The sequence below is a fragment of the Ictalurus punctatus genome, chromosome 23, assembly GCF_001660625.3.
Source record: "Ictalurus punctatus breed USDA103 chromosome 23, Coco_2.0, whole genome shotgun sequence".
Taxonomy (NCBI): domain Eukaryota; kingdom Metazoa; phylum Chordata; class Actinopteri; order Siluriformes; family Ictaluridae; genus Ictalurus; species Ictalurus punctatus.
Genome location: NC_030438.2, coordinates 1,768,104 through 1,785,300, shown reverse-complemented (window position 1 = coordinate 1,785,300; position 17,197 = coordinate 1,768,104). Strand labels below are relative to the sequence as shown.

At 40.1% G+C, this 17,197-nt stretch overlaps 1 protein-coding gene across 1 annotated transcript in view; it reads right to left on the bottom strand.

The window, feature by feature from the left end:
* Window positions 1-4,748: 4,748 nt before the first annotated feature.
* hs6st1b (heparan sulfate 6-O-sulfotransferase 1b) overlaps window positions 4,749-17,197 on the bottom strand; it is an 87,938-nt gene continuing 75,489 nt past the window's right edge. Inside the window, exon 2 of the mRNA XM_017453648.3 lies at window positions 4,749-7,279. Within this exon, the coding sequence (XP_017309137.1) occupies window positions 6,574-7,279 (706 nt within the window). The 3' untranslated portion in view covers window positions 4,749-6,573. The remainder of the gene's footprint in view (window positions 7,280-17,197) is intronic.

Genomic DNA, 17,197 nt, shown 5'->3' with positions numbered 1-17,197 from the left:
TGGCAGTTGTATGGCCATTGGAAAAATGGTAATATTAACTTGAAAATAAGCTCTTCATGGTTGTCACTGACCATTCCACTCTGCAATGGGTCATGGGATCCACCAAAACCAACAGCCTCCTCATCCGATGCGTTTGGAGACTGCAAAAAAAAAAGTTGCACCCTTTACACCAAGCAAAAGACGGAACACTACACGGAGCTTCTGGTGTCAGATGTTGTCCTCTGTGAGGAACAGCATACAGACTGTGAAATAATAAAAATACTGCAGGCAGTGGCAGAAAAACAAACCTCTCGAATGCACCAATACAAAGTGGTAGAGGAAAAGTTGTATCACAGAACTCACCTAATGAATGGTCAAATACATTTTGTGTGTTCCCAGCAGTTTCAGGCTAACCGTCCTGCAGCATTATCATTCTCACCCCCTAAGTGGCCACAGAGGGATCTATAAAACACATAAGCGGCTTCAGGAAGTAGCGCTTTGGCCAGGAATATGTACGGATGTAAAACACCATATAAGGAGTTGCGTGAAATGTCAAACCCTGAGGTATGATAACCAGAAATCTGAGGGGAATCTCCAATCAGTTACCACCACCAGTCCAAATGAAATGCTGGGAGTTGACATTGTGGGCCCATTACTAGCAAAATGAGTAACTGCTGTTTTTCATTTATTATTACTCCAAATGGGATGAGTTGTTGTTTTTCCCATGTGTAGTGCCACCGCTCAAAATGTTACAACAATTCTCAGAAAAAGTAATCTTAACCCAGTGGGGAGCTCCAAACATCATTCTCTCTTGATAGAGGCACCCAGTTTGTTTCATTTGTGTTCAGAGAAGTATGTGTAAAATGAAGGGTTACCCACAAGTTAATATGTGGATGACAACCACCAAAGATGGGACCAGTTCTTACCAGAGTTGCGATTAGTCATAAACTTCAGCCATCCAAGAAACCACTGGAGTAACACCAGCAGAATTGCAGCTGGGATGGAAATGGCAAGGGCCAATAGATAAATTACTTCATGGTTCGAATCTCACTCCTGACGCTACCTCCTATGATTGTCAGGTGTTAGGTTTGTCAACTAAAGAAACTGCAATCTCAAGCTAGAGAGAGCAGCAGAAAAGTCCAACACTGACAACTCCAGAACTAAAACAAAAAAATTCAAGATGTCACTTTCAAGAAGAAAGCCAGAGTATGGCTATGGAACTTTCCTCAATCCAGTGCACAACACAAGTTTCGTGCAAAATTGGCACCCAAATGGAAAAGGCCTTACCAAATTCTGAGGAAACTGGGACCTTTGAATTACTGCATAGCGCTGGAATCAACTGGAGAAGATGTGCACACAGCACATGTATGCAACCTTAAAATATGTTTTCCAACAGCTGAGAAGTTGGAGGACCAGGAGAAGAGACGACTTCAGGACAAACCTCAGATGATGAGGAGTTCCTGGGGTTTTGATTTTTTTTCCCCTAACAACCATGGGTTGATTCAGCAAGAGGGGGGAAAGTGTGGCAGCCCAGATGTTTTCTGTACCACCCCTCTTATATTTGCTTTCTCTGTCGCATCCTCCCAACTATGCTATGTCAGGATTGGAGGAGAGCGCCAAGTAAGGGGAAATAGTAACTGTATATATAGGGTCGAGGTTTAGAGATTGAATGGGCATGTTCACCTGACCAGAAAGGTTGTTGGGTCCTTTTCGGAGGCAGCCCTTGTGAGTGGACTATTTGACATTTCTGGGGAACATGGAGAGGATGTGGTGCTTCCTGGTTAGCCTATGCTAGTCAGCTGTTTCCCTCCAACGGCAAATGCCTCATTGTCAAGTTTGGGACTGAACTGGAACTTTGCACCATACACTCAAAACCGGTGGCTTCGTGGAGAAGTTTAAACTGAACGAGGAAGACAGGCAGACTACACCGAGATACCCGAGTCACTCTCAGCCACCGGTGCTGCCAGCTTGGTCAGTGTCTTCATATGCACGCTCACAGACAGACCTACCATTCCTACACACACACACACACATCCACTACTGCACATTCGAACGAGTGTTGCGTGACCAAGTTACTGTTTGCAATGAGTTTTGTTTATAAAAATTGAAGAGCTATTTGGGAACAGATTTGACACTTCCCAGGTTCCTGAATTCATGTTTCCTTATTATTTTTTCTTGTTTTCTTGTTGTTATTTCATGCACGCTGAGAATCAGCTGAATGGAAGCTCCGTCGCTAGGAGACCAGAATTGACACTGTGTTATGTGAATGAGCTTCTATGTTAAATAAAGTGTTTTTTTTTTTGTTTTTTTTTTAAACTCTTCCAATCTTGAACTGTATTACATAGTGATTTGAAAGCTTTCAAGTACTATAATAAGTCATAAAAAAAGACAAAAATTATTGCATACAATACAATCGCTCATGTAGTTTTTTCCTTTTTCTGTGTTCATCTTCGTATGTAATGGGTGTTTTTATTTAGCTATCCAGGTTGAATATATAAATCTTTCGAACACTTATACACCTGTCTGGTGCCTGAATATTCTAAACTGTTTGTTTATTTATTTATGCATTCATTTGTTTGTGAGTACCACCATTACACACGCCAGTAGGTGAAATGGCTAAGTAAAATTGCCCTTTGTGTGTATGGATGCTGCCCTGTGATGGGCTGGTGTCCCATTCAGGGTGTTCCCATGATACAGGAATCCAGGCTCTGGATCCACTGCAACTCACACCAAAAATAAAATGGTTGTTATAAGGGCTTAGGTTAAATTAAGGAAAAAGAGCACAAAACCTCCATCATAACATATCCATCGTCTCCCTTTAGGCCTGTCTCCAGGCAGCTGTTGATCTGCATCATTATGGTTATTCAGGGTAGCTGCTAACAGATTTAAAAAAAAAAAAGCCTGCTTTTCCATCTCATTCTGAGGAGAGACAGATGGAGACCTGAGACAAAGGAGTCCCGTTCGGTCCTGAGAGATTTCCACAGTGCAGCTCTGGGGATCCTCTTCTCATTGCACTAATACTCGCTCCATCAATGCACATATACACTTAGTAAACTCAAGGTGAACAGTCTTGTTAGACGGAGGTGTAGCAGTTTTTGATCCATACTTTTTATATGCCAAATGTTTGGTTTAGCAAAGAGTGAGGAGCATTTTGCACAGGAAATGTTTTAAACCTCACACAGAGCAAGACATTCACAGAGATAATTAACACTCAGGAGATAAGGGGTGATTAAAAGCAATGGAAATGCCCTGCGCTACAACACACACACACACACACACACACACACACACACACACACACACACACAATCTCTATACATGTATGTGTGTCTCTTTCTTTCTCATCACACACTCTCAGCTCTTTCTAACCCAAGGAACTGGAATTACCACTTAAATATGATTTCACTTTTGAATACAATTGCATTTACCATAAAATTACTTACTATTTCTGAATTAACTTTTTTTATGAAGACATTTATTTAGCTTTCTTTCTTATGAATTTTAGTTTTTAATGAGATTTTTGTTGGAACAGTACCTTCATTAAAATTTATACATATATATGTATGAATATATCATACACATATACATACATATACACACACACATATACATATATATGTGTGTATATGTATGTATATGTATACGTGTACATATATACATGTATACATATATGTGTGTGTGTGTGTGTGTGTGTGTGTATGTGTATATATATATATATATATATATATATATATATATATATATATATATATATATATATATATATATATATATATATATATATGCACATACAGGCAAATGCTGAACTGAAAAACACAAATACAAAATAGAGTACAACTATAACTGCAGAGAGGAATAGTGTTGGAGTATGTTTTTTTTTTTGTACCAAGCAGCCAATAAAAGTAGGACTGCTACTCAAATATCAACTAAAGTGTTTGTGTGTAAGAGAAGTTTAGCTTCAGTTCTCAAGAAGCCACTCAAAGTGAGCACCTAGGGAGAGACAAAATGAAAGGAACTAGTTATACAACTTTTTTGCTTTATTTCCTCTGCTTTAATACCTCTGCAGCATAGTTTGTGTGTGTAATGAGACTCCAGGCTGTTGGAGTGCTCACCCGAGGCTTCACTGCAGTCATTGCCATCTGCATGCCTCCGTCGTTTTCCTCTCATCATCCTGACATCTCTACCATCATCGACCCTCTGTCTTTCATCTTCCGTGGCTTTTTTTCCCCCTTCTTATTTTCCAAAACAGGGATACTTAGATAGCTCCCAGTGCTCCCAAGTCTTTAGTTATCAAGTAAACACATCTGCGGCTTAATGAACGGTGAGAGCTTTGGAAGAGTTTCCATGATCACTCTGATGCAGCATGATGCATTAAAAATAAGCAGCAATAAAACTGTCTAGAGGAGTCAAACTGATGAACAATTAAAAAATAAATAACGATCAAAATAAGAATAACGAATAAAATAACATCAATATTAACGGTCATTAATTCTGTTTTCCTGCACTGAAAACCTCTTTCTCTCCCAGAGGACGTACTGTGCGTTCTCATATTTGTTCGGTTTAATTTAATTAAAAGGAAATTATGCATTACATTGAATTATTTAAAAGCACGCGTACTAACCCTAGGTCAGACACAAAAGACAATATTTCCTGCAAGAACACGACATCGAATACAAAAAAAAAATTATGATGGTTGTTGACAAGAAAATTATTAGACACAACAATCATAGAATCAGTAGAAAGAAATTTTTTCCTAAAAAAAAAAAAAAAAGATTTTTTTTTTTTTATTGGTAACTTTAAGATCAATTTAGCATAACAGAAGTACTAATACAGTACAACAATATAGAATATGAATGGAAAACAAAAGGGGAGACATTTGAAATGCCTCATATTAAGATGCCCTCTCACACAAATATAGAACTGTACATACATACGCACGCTACATATTTCCACACTTTCTTATTACTTAGGGTAAGTATGCTTTCATGGAGGATTGACAGGGACGTTTATGAAGTGCCATCTCAGGATGTCACGTTGCTGCACAGGCTCCAATTGTTTTACTGTTATTACAGTTTGAATGCATGGAATGTGAGAGGGTCTGTATTGTGGAGTCTTTATGATAAAGCCGAATTGCAGGGACTGAGAGACTGGATCGTTCATGTTGAATGCACTGTTATTTAACAGAAAAAGAAAAAAAAAACAAAAACAAAGCCGTCAACACGCACACATACATGCACACAGGGAGACAATTATAGGTCAGTCACACACTTTCACTCACACACTTGTGCAGGTTTAAAGCAGAACTTCATGCTTTTCCAAGAAAGAAGTATTGTGTTTGTTATCCTATTTTCTCGCACTATTCTTACAAGCAGATGAGATTGTAGATGGAACAAATGACACTACCTTATTTCTATGTGAACATGTCTTGCCAAGAACGTCTTCATTTAACTGATGAATCAAATAACCAGAGAGGCTGAGCACTCACACAGTCAGCACATACAATGGTAGAAACATATGCTGGAAAAACAATGCCATGTCTGTATTATATATTAACATATATCTCTCTTAACACAAACTCGGTCTCATGTGGACATTTCCAGTCTCTGCACTTCACATCAGTTTACCAAAAAAAAAAAGGAGAGACTTAAGATTTATGCACAGAATATAAAACATTCTAAATATCCCCGATATTTGGATGACTTTCCTAAGACAAGTGATTTTATTCACATTTTCCCCCCCATTCTTATACAAAATTAAGCTTTGTAGAATTGTGTTGCAGCTCATTGGAACAACGCTTTACTGGTTTCATTGTATTAAGCATGTACAATTTGTCATTTAAGTCTGGGCTTTATGGAGGGGATGGGGATACGTGCTCACCCATCTGGAAAGATGCACTCTAAAGCCCTAGTCACCTTAATAACTACCATCTCTTGAAGGTCTGGCCCAAACCACCTTATTTGTGGAGGAAAGACAGAGCGCTTGCAATGATCGCTCTCTATCTGTGAGCAGAGGAAGAGATGACTCCTTTGCCCATGATCTTTGCCATTTCTCTGCCGCTGCATGTTTCTGTCTTTTCAAAGATTTCTGGGAGAAACAAGAGAAAGGGTCCATAATGATCCCTATCTTTCTACATGAGCTGAAACAGATAAGGTTCCTTCACCCACCATTTCTCAATTCTCTCATTATGCACCTCTCTCTTTAAAGATTCCTGGGGGGGAGGGGGAGGGGGAGGGAGAGAGAGAGAGAGAGAGAGAGAGAGAGAGAGAGAGAGAGAGAGAGAGAGAGAGAGAGAGAGAGAGAGAGAGAGAGAGAGAGAGAGAGAGAGAGAGAGAGAGAGAGAGAGAGAGAGAGAGAGAGAGAGAGAGAGAGAGAGAGAGAGAGAGAGAGCCCATAATGCTCCCTTCTCTCGGAAAAGGCCACATCCACCACTCACTATCTTTGCCTGTTTTCTGTTGCATCTTATTCTTTAAAGATTGCTGGGGAAAGGAGTCCATGATAACCACTTTGTATGTCCAAAGGTTGGAGAAAAAATGGATTATCCACCCATTGTCTGTCTTTGTGACTCTCTTTCTTTTTAAAGAGAGATCTCCTGGGCTACCATCCACTAACAATCTGGTTCATGTAATCCTCAGTAGGCAGCCGAGCAGTGCCCTCTCCCCCTGCACCCTCCTCCCGTGCCAGGCTGTGGAAAGAGCCTCTATTTCGGAGCATCATTCTTTGCTCACGCCTCTCCAGCATGTGTGTGTACTGGTACCGCTGAAGGAACAGGTCCTTTGCGTAGTCATAGAGTTGCATGTCGAGCTCATTGAGCTCCTCAATGCGTCGCACGTTGCTCTCTTCAAGGTCAACACCAGCAGCACGTGTACTGTTGTACTGTACAAATGGCCGTATGAAGCGGAGACGGAAGGTGCGCTCAAACAGGTACTGTGTTTTGCGCTGAAACTCTGTCAGCCCAAAGAAGGCCATGTCACGCAGGTTCTTCTTAGCTGACTCGAGTAGGAGACGGGCACGCTGCTTCTCAGGCAGCGTGGATGCATTGTAGCAACCTACCAGGCTCAGATCAGCCAACATGCGCACCTGCCGGTTGTTGGCCAGGTTGTATGGGCACTCCATGAACTGCTGAAGGGTGCAGCCTGACCAGTCCGCACCATCGTAACAGACGGGAAGCTCGTCGGGTGTCGGTGTGCGGCCGTCACACATGTGCAGGGACGTCTTCCATGTGGCGCCTCGTTGCACATGGCGCCACTCACTTAGATATCTTGACACTGGGTCCCGAAGAAGCGTGATATAGTAGAACTTCCTGGAAAATGGGGGGAAAAAAAGAGAAACATTTTGCGTCAGTTACAAAGCAAAGCAAATGTATAATTGCAATAAAAATGATTCAACCTCGATTGCAAATCAAGTTTATTGTCAGAATTTACAGACTTTCAGCTGTTTAGAATGAACAAACCAAACAAAATCAATAGAAATAGTTCAACATAATGAATGCTTCAAGCGGTTTCCCCAAATTCAACTGAAAATGCAACTTATAATGATTTCTCCAATCTCAAAATTATTCACCCCCCTGAACAGAATCCCTCACAGCAGCACAAATATGCAAAACGGGTGTTGTCTCAAGCACACCTGATGCAACTAATCATGGGCTTCATTAGTTGCACCAGGTGTGCATGAGCTGGAACACATGAAATACCTGAACTCGCTAGGGGTAGAAAATTTCTGAAATACCTGGAAGAAAAAGAAAGCTATCAACGGCTGTAACCAGATTTCTGAGAAGGCAGGTTGTGAAAAACCCTCGAGTGCCCGCAAAACACCTGCAGCGAGACTTGGTGGCAACAGGCATTGAAGTTTCAGTGAGCGCAGTAAGGTGTTTACTAAACGCAGAAGGTTTCCATGCCAGAACTCCAAGACGTTCACCACCACTACTGACCCAAAAGCACAAGAAAATTCGGCTCAAAATCATACAAATAAGCCACAGAAGTTTTGGGATTCTGTTCTGTGGAGCGATGAAACAAAGCTTTTTGGCATGATGGAACAGCGGTATGTCCGGAGAAAGAAGAATGAAGAAGGAACACTTTGTTCACCAGAGCATGGTGGTGGCTCGGTGATGCTCTAGGGCTGCAGCGTGTGGAAGGCGAGACGGATTCACTGAAGTATCAGGAAATTCTAGGAGAAAACATCATGCCATCTGTGAGGAAGCTGGAGCTCGGGCGTCATTGGACCTTCCAACAGGACAATGATCCCAAGCGTACCTCAAATTCCACCAAGGCTTGGTTGCAGAAGAAGTCCTGGAAGATTCTACAGGGTCATCACAGTCACCCGACTTGATCCCCATAGAAAATCTCTGGTGGGATTTGAGAAAGGCGGTCGCAGCACGCAAACCCAAAAATATTACTGAACTGGACTCCATTGTTCATGCGGAACGGGCTACAATTCTCCAGGAACGCTGCCAGAAGCTATGCGGCTTGTTTGCAGCAGGTCATAACAGCAAAAGCGTGCTCTACTGAGTACTAAAGATGCTCGCCATGAAGGGGTTAAATAATTTCGAAACTGGAGAAATCATTATAAGTTGCATTTTCAGATGAATTTGGGGAAACCACTTGAAGCATTCGTTGTGTTTAACTATTTCAATTTTGTATGATTTGTTCATTGCAAACAGCTGAAAGTCTGTCAATTTTGACCATATACCTGAGTTGCAATGGGGGTTGAATCATTTTGATCGCAACTGTAGCAAAAAATAGAATAAATACATCTAAAAGAGTTGTCAGTCATCTGTTTTTGTATTTTTAAATGCTGCAGTAGCAGCGCCATATCCCCCTTGACTAAACGATAGGGAAAATAGAAATATAGGGGAAAAAATAGAACAGCATTAACAGCCTTAATATCACCATCACAATCTGCTAACATTGTGCTAACGTTTGACAAAAGATAAAATAATTAAAAAAAGAAGTAGAGGAGACAGATGAATGAAGTGAAGCAACACCTTCCTCCAGAAGCTTAGTGCTCCAGGCTATGACTGCTCATAATCTATCAAACTATAATCCCTAGTTACTAGCACGCTTTGGTCAAATATGGCAAGCAGGGATCTATTACGCTTTAAGCAATCATTTGACAGCTTACCCATTTTCTCTTTTTATTTCTCATATCAATGTACATTGAAACCTATTGTTACTACTAGCTTGTAAAACTCGAATAAAAAGGGTCCAAATGTCAATAAGAAACACTACCAACACCAGCCAAGCATCAGTTAGTGATCAACTGGACACTGCAATGGAAAAGTGACTGGCATGGCATAATACCTGACGACAGTAACTGTGGAAGTTCCAGATTCTCCAGTATTTAACACATAACTATTTCAAATGATTAACAAGAATGGTGCAAAAACCAAGAAAAAGGTAGTACAGTCTATTGGGACTAAAACAGCTTGCTTATCAGAATAGATTTTTAAGAATCAACCTGGCCACAACCCTTCAAACTACATGTGAACTTGGCATTGGAGCACAGAATGTTTTCTCAGAACACACCACTTATTGGGCTTTGCCTTGAGTAGCCTACAATATACAAAGACCATTTTGGGTGCCAGCGTTGAACAAGAAAAAAGAAGAAAAACCCAACTTCATTGGGCTGAATAACAGGATGAGAGGAAGTCAGGAAGTCAAGAATGGCAACTTCACTGGACACAGGAACCAGATGTCAGGAAGACAGGAAGTCACAGGATTGTTAAGAAATATGACGGGTCGAGCAAAGCCACATTCCTACCGCATCCCGCAAACCAAAGGAAAAGAATCTGATGCACGAGACAAGGGCCATCTTATTTGGTGTGAATTGTTCAGGCTGGAGGTGGCAGTGTGATAGTGTGTTCTGCATTTGTGATGCACATTATGACCCTTGATAACTCCTCAATGAAGAATCTCTGAACACCAAGGCATATCTGGTGATCACTGCTTGTCAAATCTATCCCTTCATGGCTACGGTTTATCCAGCTTGATCATTTATATTAACGTTATTGTGATTTTGCTGTGATTACTTGTACAACCCAAATTATAGACTGAAAGTAAATTATTCATTTAAAAATAATCATTTTAAACACCTCATTAGAAAGTCCTCTTGCCATTAGCATGGATAATAAATAACCACCTTCTGTACAGTATAACACCAAAATGCAGCTATATTGAGTAAGGAATCCTTTAAAAAATATAATTTTTGGAATGGTTAAATGCCGGCTTTCTTAGATTCAATATCGAAAAAATGTTTGGGAAAAAACGGTTACGGTGTTATAGTTACAAGGGCTAAATGACATGGCAATCATGGAATCTCCCATAAATTAAAACCATAAATGTGCAGTCATGGCCTCTACATGAGCCCCAGAGACCCTGGCAGCTGCATTTTTTTCTGTCACTTCTCTTCCTGTCTGTCCTGACTGCACTCTCAGAGATCCACATCTTGAAACATCATCACAGGAGAGAAAACATGCTGGAGCATTCCTAAGAATAAGTGTAATCAGAGTTACCTGTAGTGCAGTGAAGCTGGAAGGCCGATTTTGACCTTTATGACACACTCAAACACACACACACCCACTCGTGCATAAAAAAAACACACTTGCCAGGGGGACATGACTACTCCCAGAGTACAGAATAAACAAATTGTTCATTTGTTCAAAAAACAAACTGGCATGCCCACTGGGGCATACCAAATTAAAAGGCAATCATACACTTAGCTTAAGCTCTTCCAGAACAGTGCTTTCCTTGTTCTAATACACTTGTTGATGTTGGAACACTCTGATAGTTAGATGGTTAGTGGGATGAGGTATGTGAATGTGAATCATGTGAATGTTACTTTGATACGTACCACCTACCTAATCATTACTGCCGACCAAGTACACCCCTTCATGACAAGGGTATTCCCTAATGTCAGTGGCCTCTTGCAGCAGGATAATGTGCCCTACTGCACTGCAAAAAATGTTCAGGAATGGTTTGAGGAACATGACAAAGAGTTCAAGGTGCTGACTTGGCCTCCAAATTCCCCAGATCTCAATCTGATTGGGCGTCTGTGAGATGTGCTGGACAAACAAGTCCAATCCATGGAGGCCCGACCTCTCATCTTACAGAAGTTAAAGAATCTGCCGCTAACATCTTGCTGCCAGATACCACAGCTCACGTTCAGAGGAGCCCATGCCTCAACAGGTCAGAGCTGTTCTGGCTGCACAAATGGGACAATTTTAGGCAGGTGGTTTTACTTTTATGACTGATTGGTGTAAATTAGATATAGTGCTGTGAAAGAGTATTTCCTCTGTTCTGATTTCTTCTGTAGTTGTGTAAATCTCATAGTAAATAGTTTTAGATCTTCAAACGAAAGACAACATAAAACAAAGGCAACCTGAGTATTTATTTAAATAATAATAATAATAATAATAATAATAATAATAAAAAACACCCATCACCAATGTGAAAAAATAACTGCTACCTTAAACTTAAAAATCTGTTTGTGCCACCTTTAGCAGGAATAACTGCAATCAACGCTTCCGATAATTGGCGATCAGTCTTTCACTTACTTCTAGGAGTAGAACTTGCTCCTATGCTTTGGATCATTGTCTTGCTGAATAGTCCAGCTGCGCTTGAGTTTCAACTTATGGATTAAAGACCAGACATTCTCCTTTAGATTTTTCTGGTAGAGAGCAGAATTCTTGTTTCCCTCGATTACTGCAAGTTGCCCAGGCCCTGAAGCAGCAAAGCATCCCCACACCATCACACTTCCTCCACCATGCTTGACCATAGTTTTTAAGATCTTTTTGTGGAACAGTGCATCTGGTTTACACCAGATGTAACAGGACCCCTGTCTTCTGAACAGTTCCACTTTCGACTCATCAATCCACAGAACATTTTCCCCAAAAGTTTGAGGATCATCAAAGTATGTTTGGGCAAAATTCAAATGAGCCTTCTGGGCTAGCAGTGGTTTTTGCCTAGTCACTCTTCCATGGATGTCATTTTTTCCCAGTGTCTTTCTGATAGTGGAGTCATGAACAGTGACCTTTATTGATACAAGAGAGGCCTGTAGGTCCTTTGATGTTGTCCTTGGCTCTTTTGTGACTTGCTGGATGAGTACTCACTGTGCTCTTGGAGGAATTTTGGAATATTGGCCACTTCTGGGAAGATTCACTACTGTGCCGAGTTTTTCCATTTGGAGATAACGGCTCTCGCTGTGGTTCTTTTGGAATCCCAGAGCCTTTGAAATAGCTTTGTAACCCTTCCCATACTGATGTATTTCAATTTACATTTTTGCTTCAATAAATAACATTATAATTTAAAAACTGTATTTTGTGTTTACTCAGGTTGCCTTAGTTTTATTTCATTTTTGTTAATTTTTGCTGTTTTAATTATTTTGTTTTCATTTTGCATTCATTCAGTATGAGATATATACAAAAACAATACATCAAATATTTTTTCACAGCACTGTATATAGACATGTATTAATATATACATAACTGCATTATTTTAATTGACGTAGGAGTGATAAAAGGAGTGTGTTAGAAGATCTGCAAGCCTTTTCCAACTTCCACCATGGCCGACAGAATGAGCTATTAGCTAGTGTTTGCAAAGTGACATCTCTCCATTCCCACCTTTTATCAACGTGACAAGACTGAGGCAGGGGAAATGCACCATCTACTGCACAGCAACCCTTCATTTAATAAGGTATCTCAGGAAGTGCATAAAAAACAAGAAATGACAAGAAGCTATAGGGATCCTTATGGGGAGTATACTAGGTATCAAATGCTGTTATGGGAATTTTCTGAAGCATGAGCAACAGGACTATATGATCAAAAAAGTGTCAGCTAAACACCAACCGTTATGAAGTGACTAGAACTTTTTTTTTTTTTTTTTTTAAAGAAACTTATAAATAAAATTCCAAGCTCCTGGCCTTTGCAAAAATCACTGATTAGGCGTATGCAGTAGAACGTCACCACATGGCAGCTATTTAATGGTGTAGAAGAATCGCAGGTGGGACTGGCACACACAGCAGGTAGTGTCTCAGGCTGAGATACTCATACCTTCCACTGACAAGGTGTCAGTACTAGTTAGTGAGTTTGTGCCTAGAATGTTCTACACTTTTCCACCATGCCAGTAGTACAGGTCCACCATATAAATGCTGCTGGCCTTGAACCAAGAATTGACATCATGACATCATGGGACTGGGGAACCATCATATCATCACAACTGCAACTTGATCAACTCAACTTCATGACCATTAAAATGTGAACAGTGTAAAAAGTGTTGAAGATCTTTCATGACCACTCATAGGATATGTAATTACCGATAATGACACAGGTGGCAAACTCAAGGTCAGAGGCCCGAACATGGCCCACTGCCTTGTTTCATTTGGTGCATAAAAACTTCCAAAACATAATATTTATACAGCTCATAGTACCGAACACATTCTGAACTATCTAGAATTCACACTAGACCTAACTGCCGGTACCAGTGTACTATCATAGGGCTGAAACAGTCGTTAAAATCAAAGCACATCTGCAAGTCATTTAAAAAGATTCAGAAACACGACAGACATCGGCATTAAGTGCGATTCACAGATTCTCTCCAAATCCAGAAAATATATATCGGCCAGTATAGAGACCTAAAATACAGTATGCTGTATAATAGAAAGCTGACCGAGTGCAAAGGAAAGTGAGATGGGTAACTATGGACATGCATGTTTTTGACAGAGATAATATTGTGCGAGTTATTTTTTAATAAAGTTATCTCCTAGGCCATACAGCTGAATAATTTGTTACCCCTTCTTTTACCTAGAAATCACCTATTCTACTTTCAAAGCCTAGGCTTTTGTTGTTAATCGATAGAATACCTAGGTTACATTATGGCTTATACTATTAATACTGTTATACTATATATATTGTTAAGACTTTGGGTAGTAAAATTAATACTAAAACTTGTAATAAACTATCACTTTCCATAATTCTTATTTCTCCAAATTTAATTTGTCAACTCCCATATCTGATTATTAAACTGGTGAAAATGTGGCACAGTGTTTATTTTTTTTCTTATTCTTTAGGTTCGCCGGTTTATTGTAATGGGAACGGTAACGGATCCTTATCGATGGGAAATTCCCGGCATTGCACATGAAGTACTCTAAGCAGGCACATGGGGGCAGAGTACACAAATGAACCGCTTTGTATGGAAGACTGAAGATAAGAGGCATCTGAGCCATGGAAGTAACAGTAACAGCTGACTGTGTTTAGCATGATAATTGCATATTTGTTCACCATACCCTGACAATTTACATAATCTCGGAGCGAATGAGAAGAGATGTTTGGGGAAAGAAAGTGAGAATAAGAAAAGGGAAATTCTCGGTGCATAAGAGGAGGGAGACAGAGGAAGTGAGAGGATGTAGAGCTCCAAATAACAACTTTGACAATAGGTGTAGTGTTGGAAAAAGAAAAAAAGAAAAAAAAACTAAGAGGAGGAAGTGAGGAAACCAAGAGCAACAATCCACAGCTGTCATAACAGACACGAGTTGCAGAAAAGTAACCTGACAGAGAGAATGCCACCTCATTATATTATAGCCTCTCACGGTACACACACACATACCACATACAAAAAGAGAATCACATGCAAGCGATGAGAAACCTGTTTTGCCTTCCTCCTACAGTTTCATACATTTCCAAATCTAATCTCTCACCTCTCTCTCTCAACAGCCCTTTTTCTTTAATGCCTCTCCTCCTCTAAAACCTTTCCATCTCTTTATCAGCCTAAATCATTTTTAGCATGCTCAGGGACAGCGCTCTGAGCCTATTATGATTAGCAAACTGGAGCGGTCGCAGTCAGAAGTCAGCTGAGCTGGCTTTTTAATAATGCTGCTCCCGTTTCCACAGCGATTAAACTCATGCACACACCCCAGCAGATTAGAAGATCCTGTTCTATCCAATAATAAGGTAATGGCTGGCCGGCCCACTCTCTAAAGCACTGGTCAATACTAATAACACATGGCTGTTGGGCTAGTTAATGAAGCAAACCTAGAACTTGGCCCTGAAGATATCCGCATAGAGACAAACACCAGACTCGTGTAGTGACTGAGTATGGAGTGCTGTCTCAACACACACACACACACACACACACACACACACACACACACACACACACAGCAAGCCTGTACATAAACATTTTGCTGAAAGCAATATGTGGCTACATTATTCCACTTGCTTCGATGTCTTGAGTGCATTCATTTATTTTGTGTGTGTGTGTGTGTGTGTGTGTGTGTGTGTGTGTGTGTGTGTGTGTGTGTGTGTGGAAGGTTAACAACTGGAAATCTTGGACATCTTATAGTCCTAAATCCACAAATTAATGTTTGCTACTTTTTGCTGTTAAGGGTCAGTGGTACAACTTTGATGATGGTAAATGGTAATGGCGAATTGAACACATTCTGACACGTAACAGCGCACACACACACACACACACACACACACACACACACCACTATTTTAATTCTCTGCACTACAGCAAAATGAAAGGAGCATTTTCAGAATATTCGCACACATGATGGGTGTCTACTGACATGTATATATTGATAGTGCAATTTTTTCTGGACATTAAAAATAATAATAATAATACAGTGTGGGTAATTCAACTGATGTAAAGAGGCGTGATGGAGGTGGGGGCTTGAAGCAGAGTGTGAGCTTGAAGGACACCAAGAAAGGGTCACCATAAAGCACGATCTGCTATCAGCTCTAAACACAAATAGAGTGGCTTCAACATATGAACAGAACACACAGGATTTTCTGAGGCAGAGAACTGCTAGGATTTTGACAAGACACCCATTTTGACAGAGCAGGAGACAAGCAGGTGTAGAGAATGCAGATTTTACTTCTCAGCTGGGTTACGTGCATTCTCAAAATGGGGTGGAAAAAAAAAAAATGGGACAAAAGTTTTTTCTCTCAGAAAGAAAAAAAAAAAAAGATATGCACCCACACACAAACACACATACAGATCATACATCTTTATTTGTTTGCACATTTATGTGTCCCAATTTCAGCATAATTTCCTGATGCTGAGTTTAAATTGAAGAAGTGGAGCACTGGTACATTATTCATATGAGGGGAAGAAAAAAAAAAAAAAAAAACCGAGCCAGCTGCCACTGGGTTCCCTCAGCCTTCTACCGCATCCTGGCCTTGCATTCCCGCTGCCAAACAGCCTTTGAACATCCCAAATCACATTTGCGAGCGCACAAAGAATAAGGTGCCGCTTGCTCCTGTGCACAGCACCGAACACAAAGACACCATCTTTCAGCCCAGCTCTCTCCTGCTCACGGCTGCCGAATGTGTGTGTGATGCTGAGAAAACCTTCTTGAATGTTTTTCAGTAGAACAGTTCCACTTCTAGTCTCAAGTAGAGGAGGCTGAAAGTCTTTTTGTCTGCACAACCAGGAAAGACCATGCGGGAAGAACGCAGCTCTCCCTCTAATTTAAAAATCCATTAGCACCCAAATGTATTTTTATGCTGAAGTTCTGAACGCAGTTGCTGGTAGAGCTGCAATGAACGATTATCTTTGATCGATTGAATAGTTTTTTTGGATTGAGGATTATTTTATAAATAGAATAAATACCAAAAATAGAGTTAAACATATTAATTTCCAGCATTTCAATTAACTGATACCACTACAGAACCAGGAATTAGGCTTAATTAAATAACTGGCCACTAACTGCAATACAGCATTGCTGACATTTATCAGACAATCTGTCATGGAATACAGTTGGATCCAAAATTCCACATAGGAATTCTGGGATATATATATATATATATATATATTCTTTTCAATTTAAAACCGGAAATAAACAAAGTTGTAAAATTGTGAAATTTCTAAAAATAAAAGTAAAAAAAGGTCACCATTTAAATTTAAGGAAATTCTTCATACTACGCATATTAACTCTGTATGAAAGGTCAAATTTCCCCCCCGAATCTTATCCCTTCCACTCCACACACTGATGGATTTGATATAGCATGGATCATCAGGTTTTATACATACTCGTGGAGTCTGTGTCAGCTCAAGCGCACACGGTCATTAAAGCAAAAAGGGGACATACCAAATACTAAGAAATTCTGAAATTCATGCAAATATTTCTAAGATTCTGATTTTCACTCAAGTTGTTACTGATCATATCTTCTCTAATGAAAATATTTGTGCAAAATTCAGAAAGAATGCCAAACAGAAGCATTGTC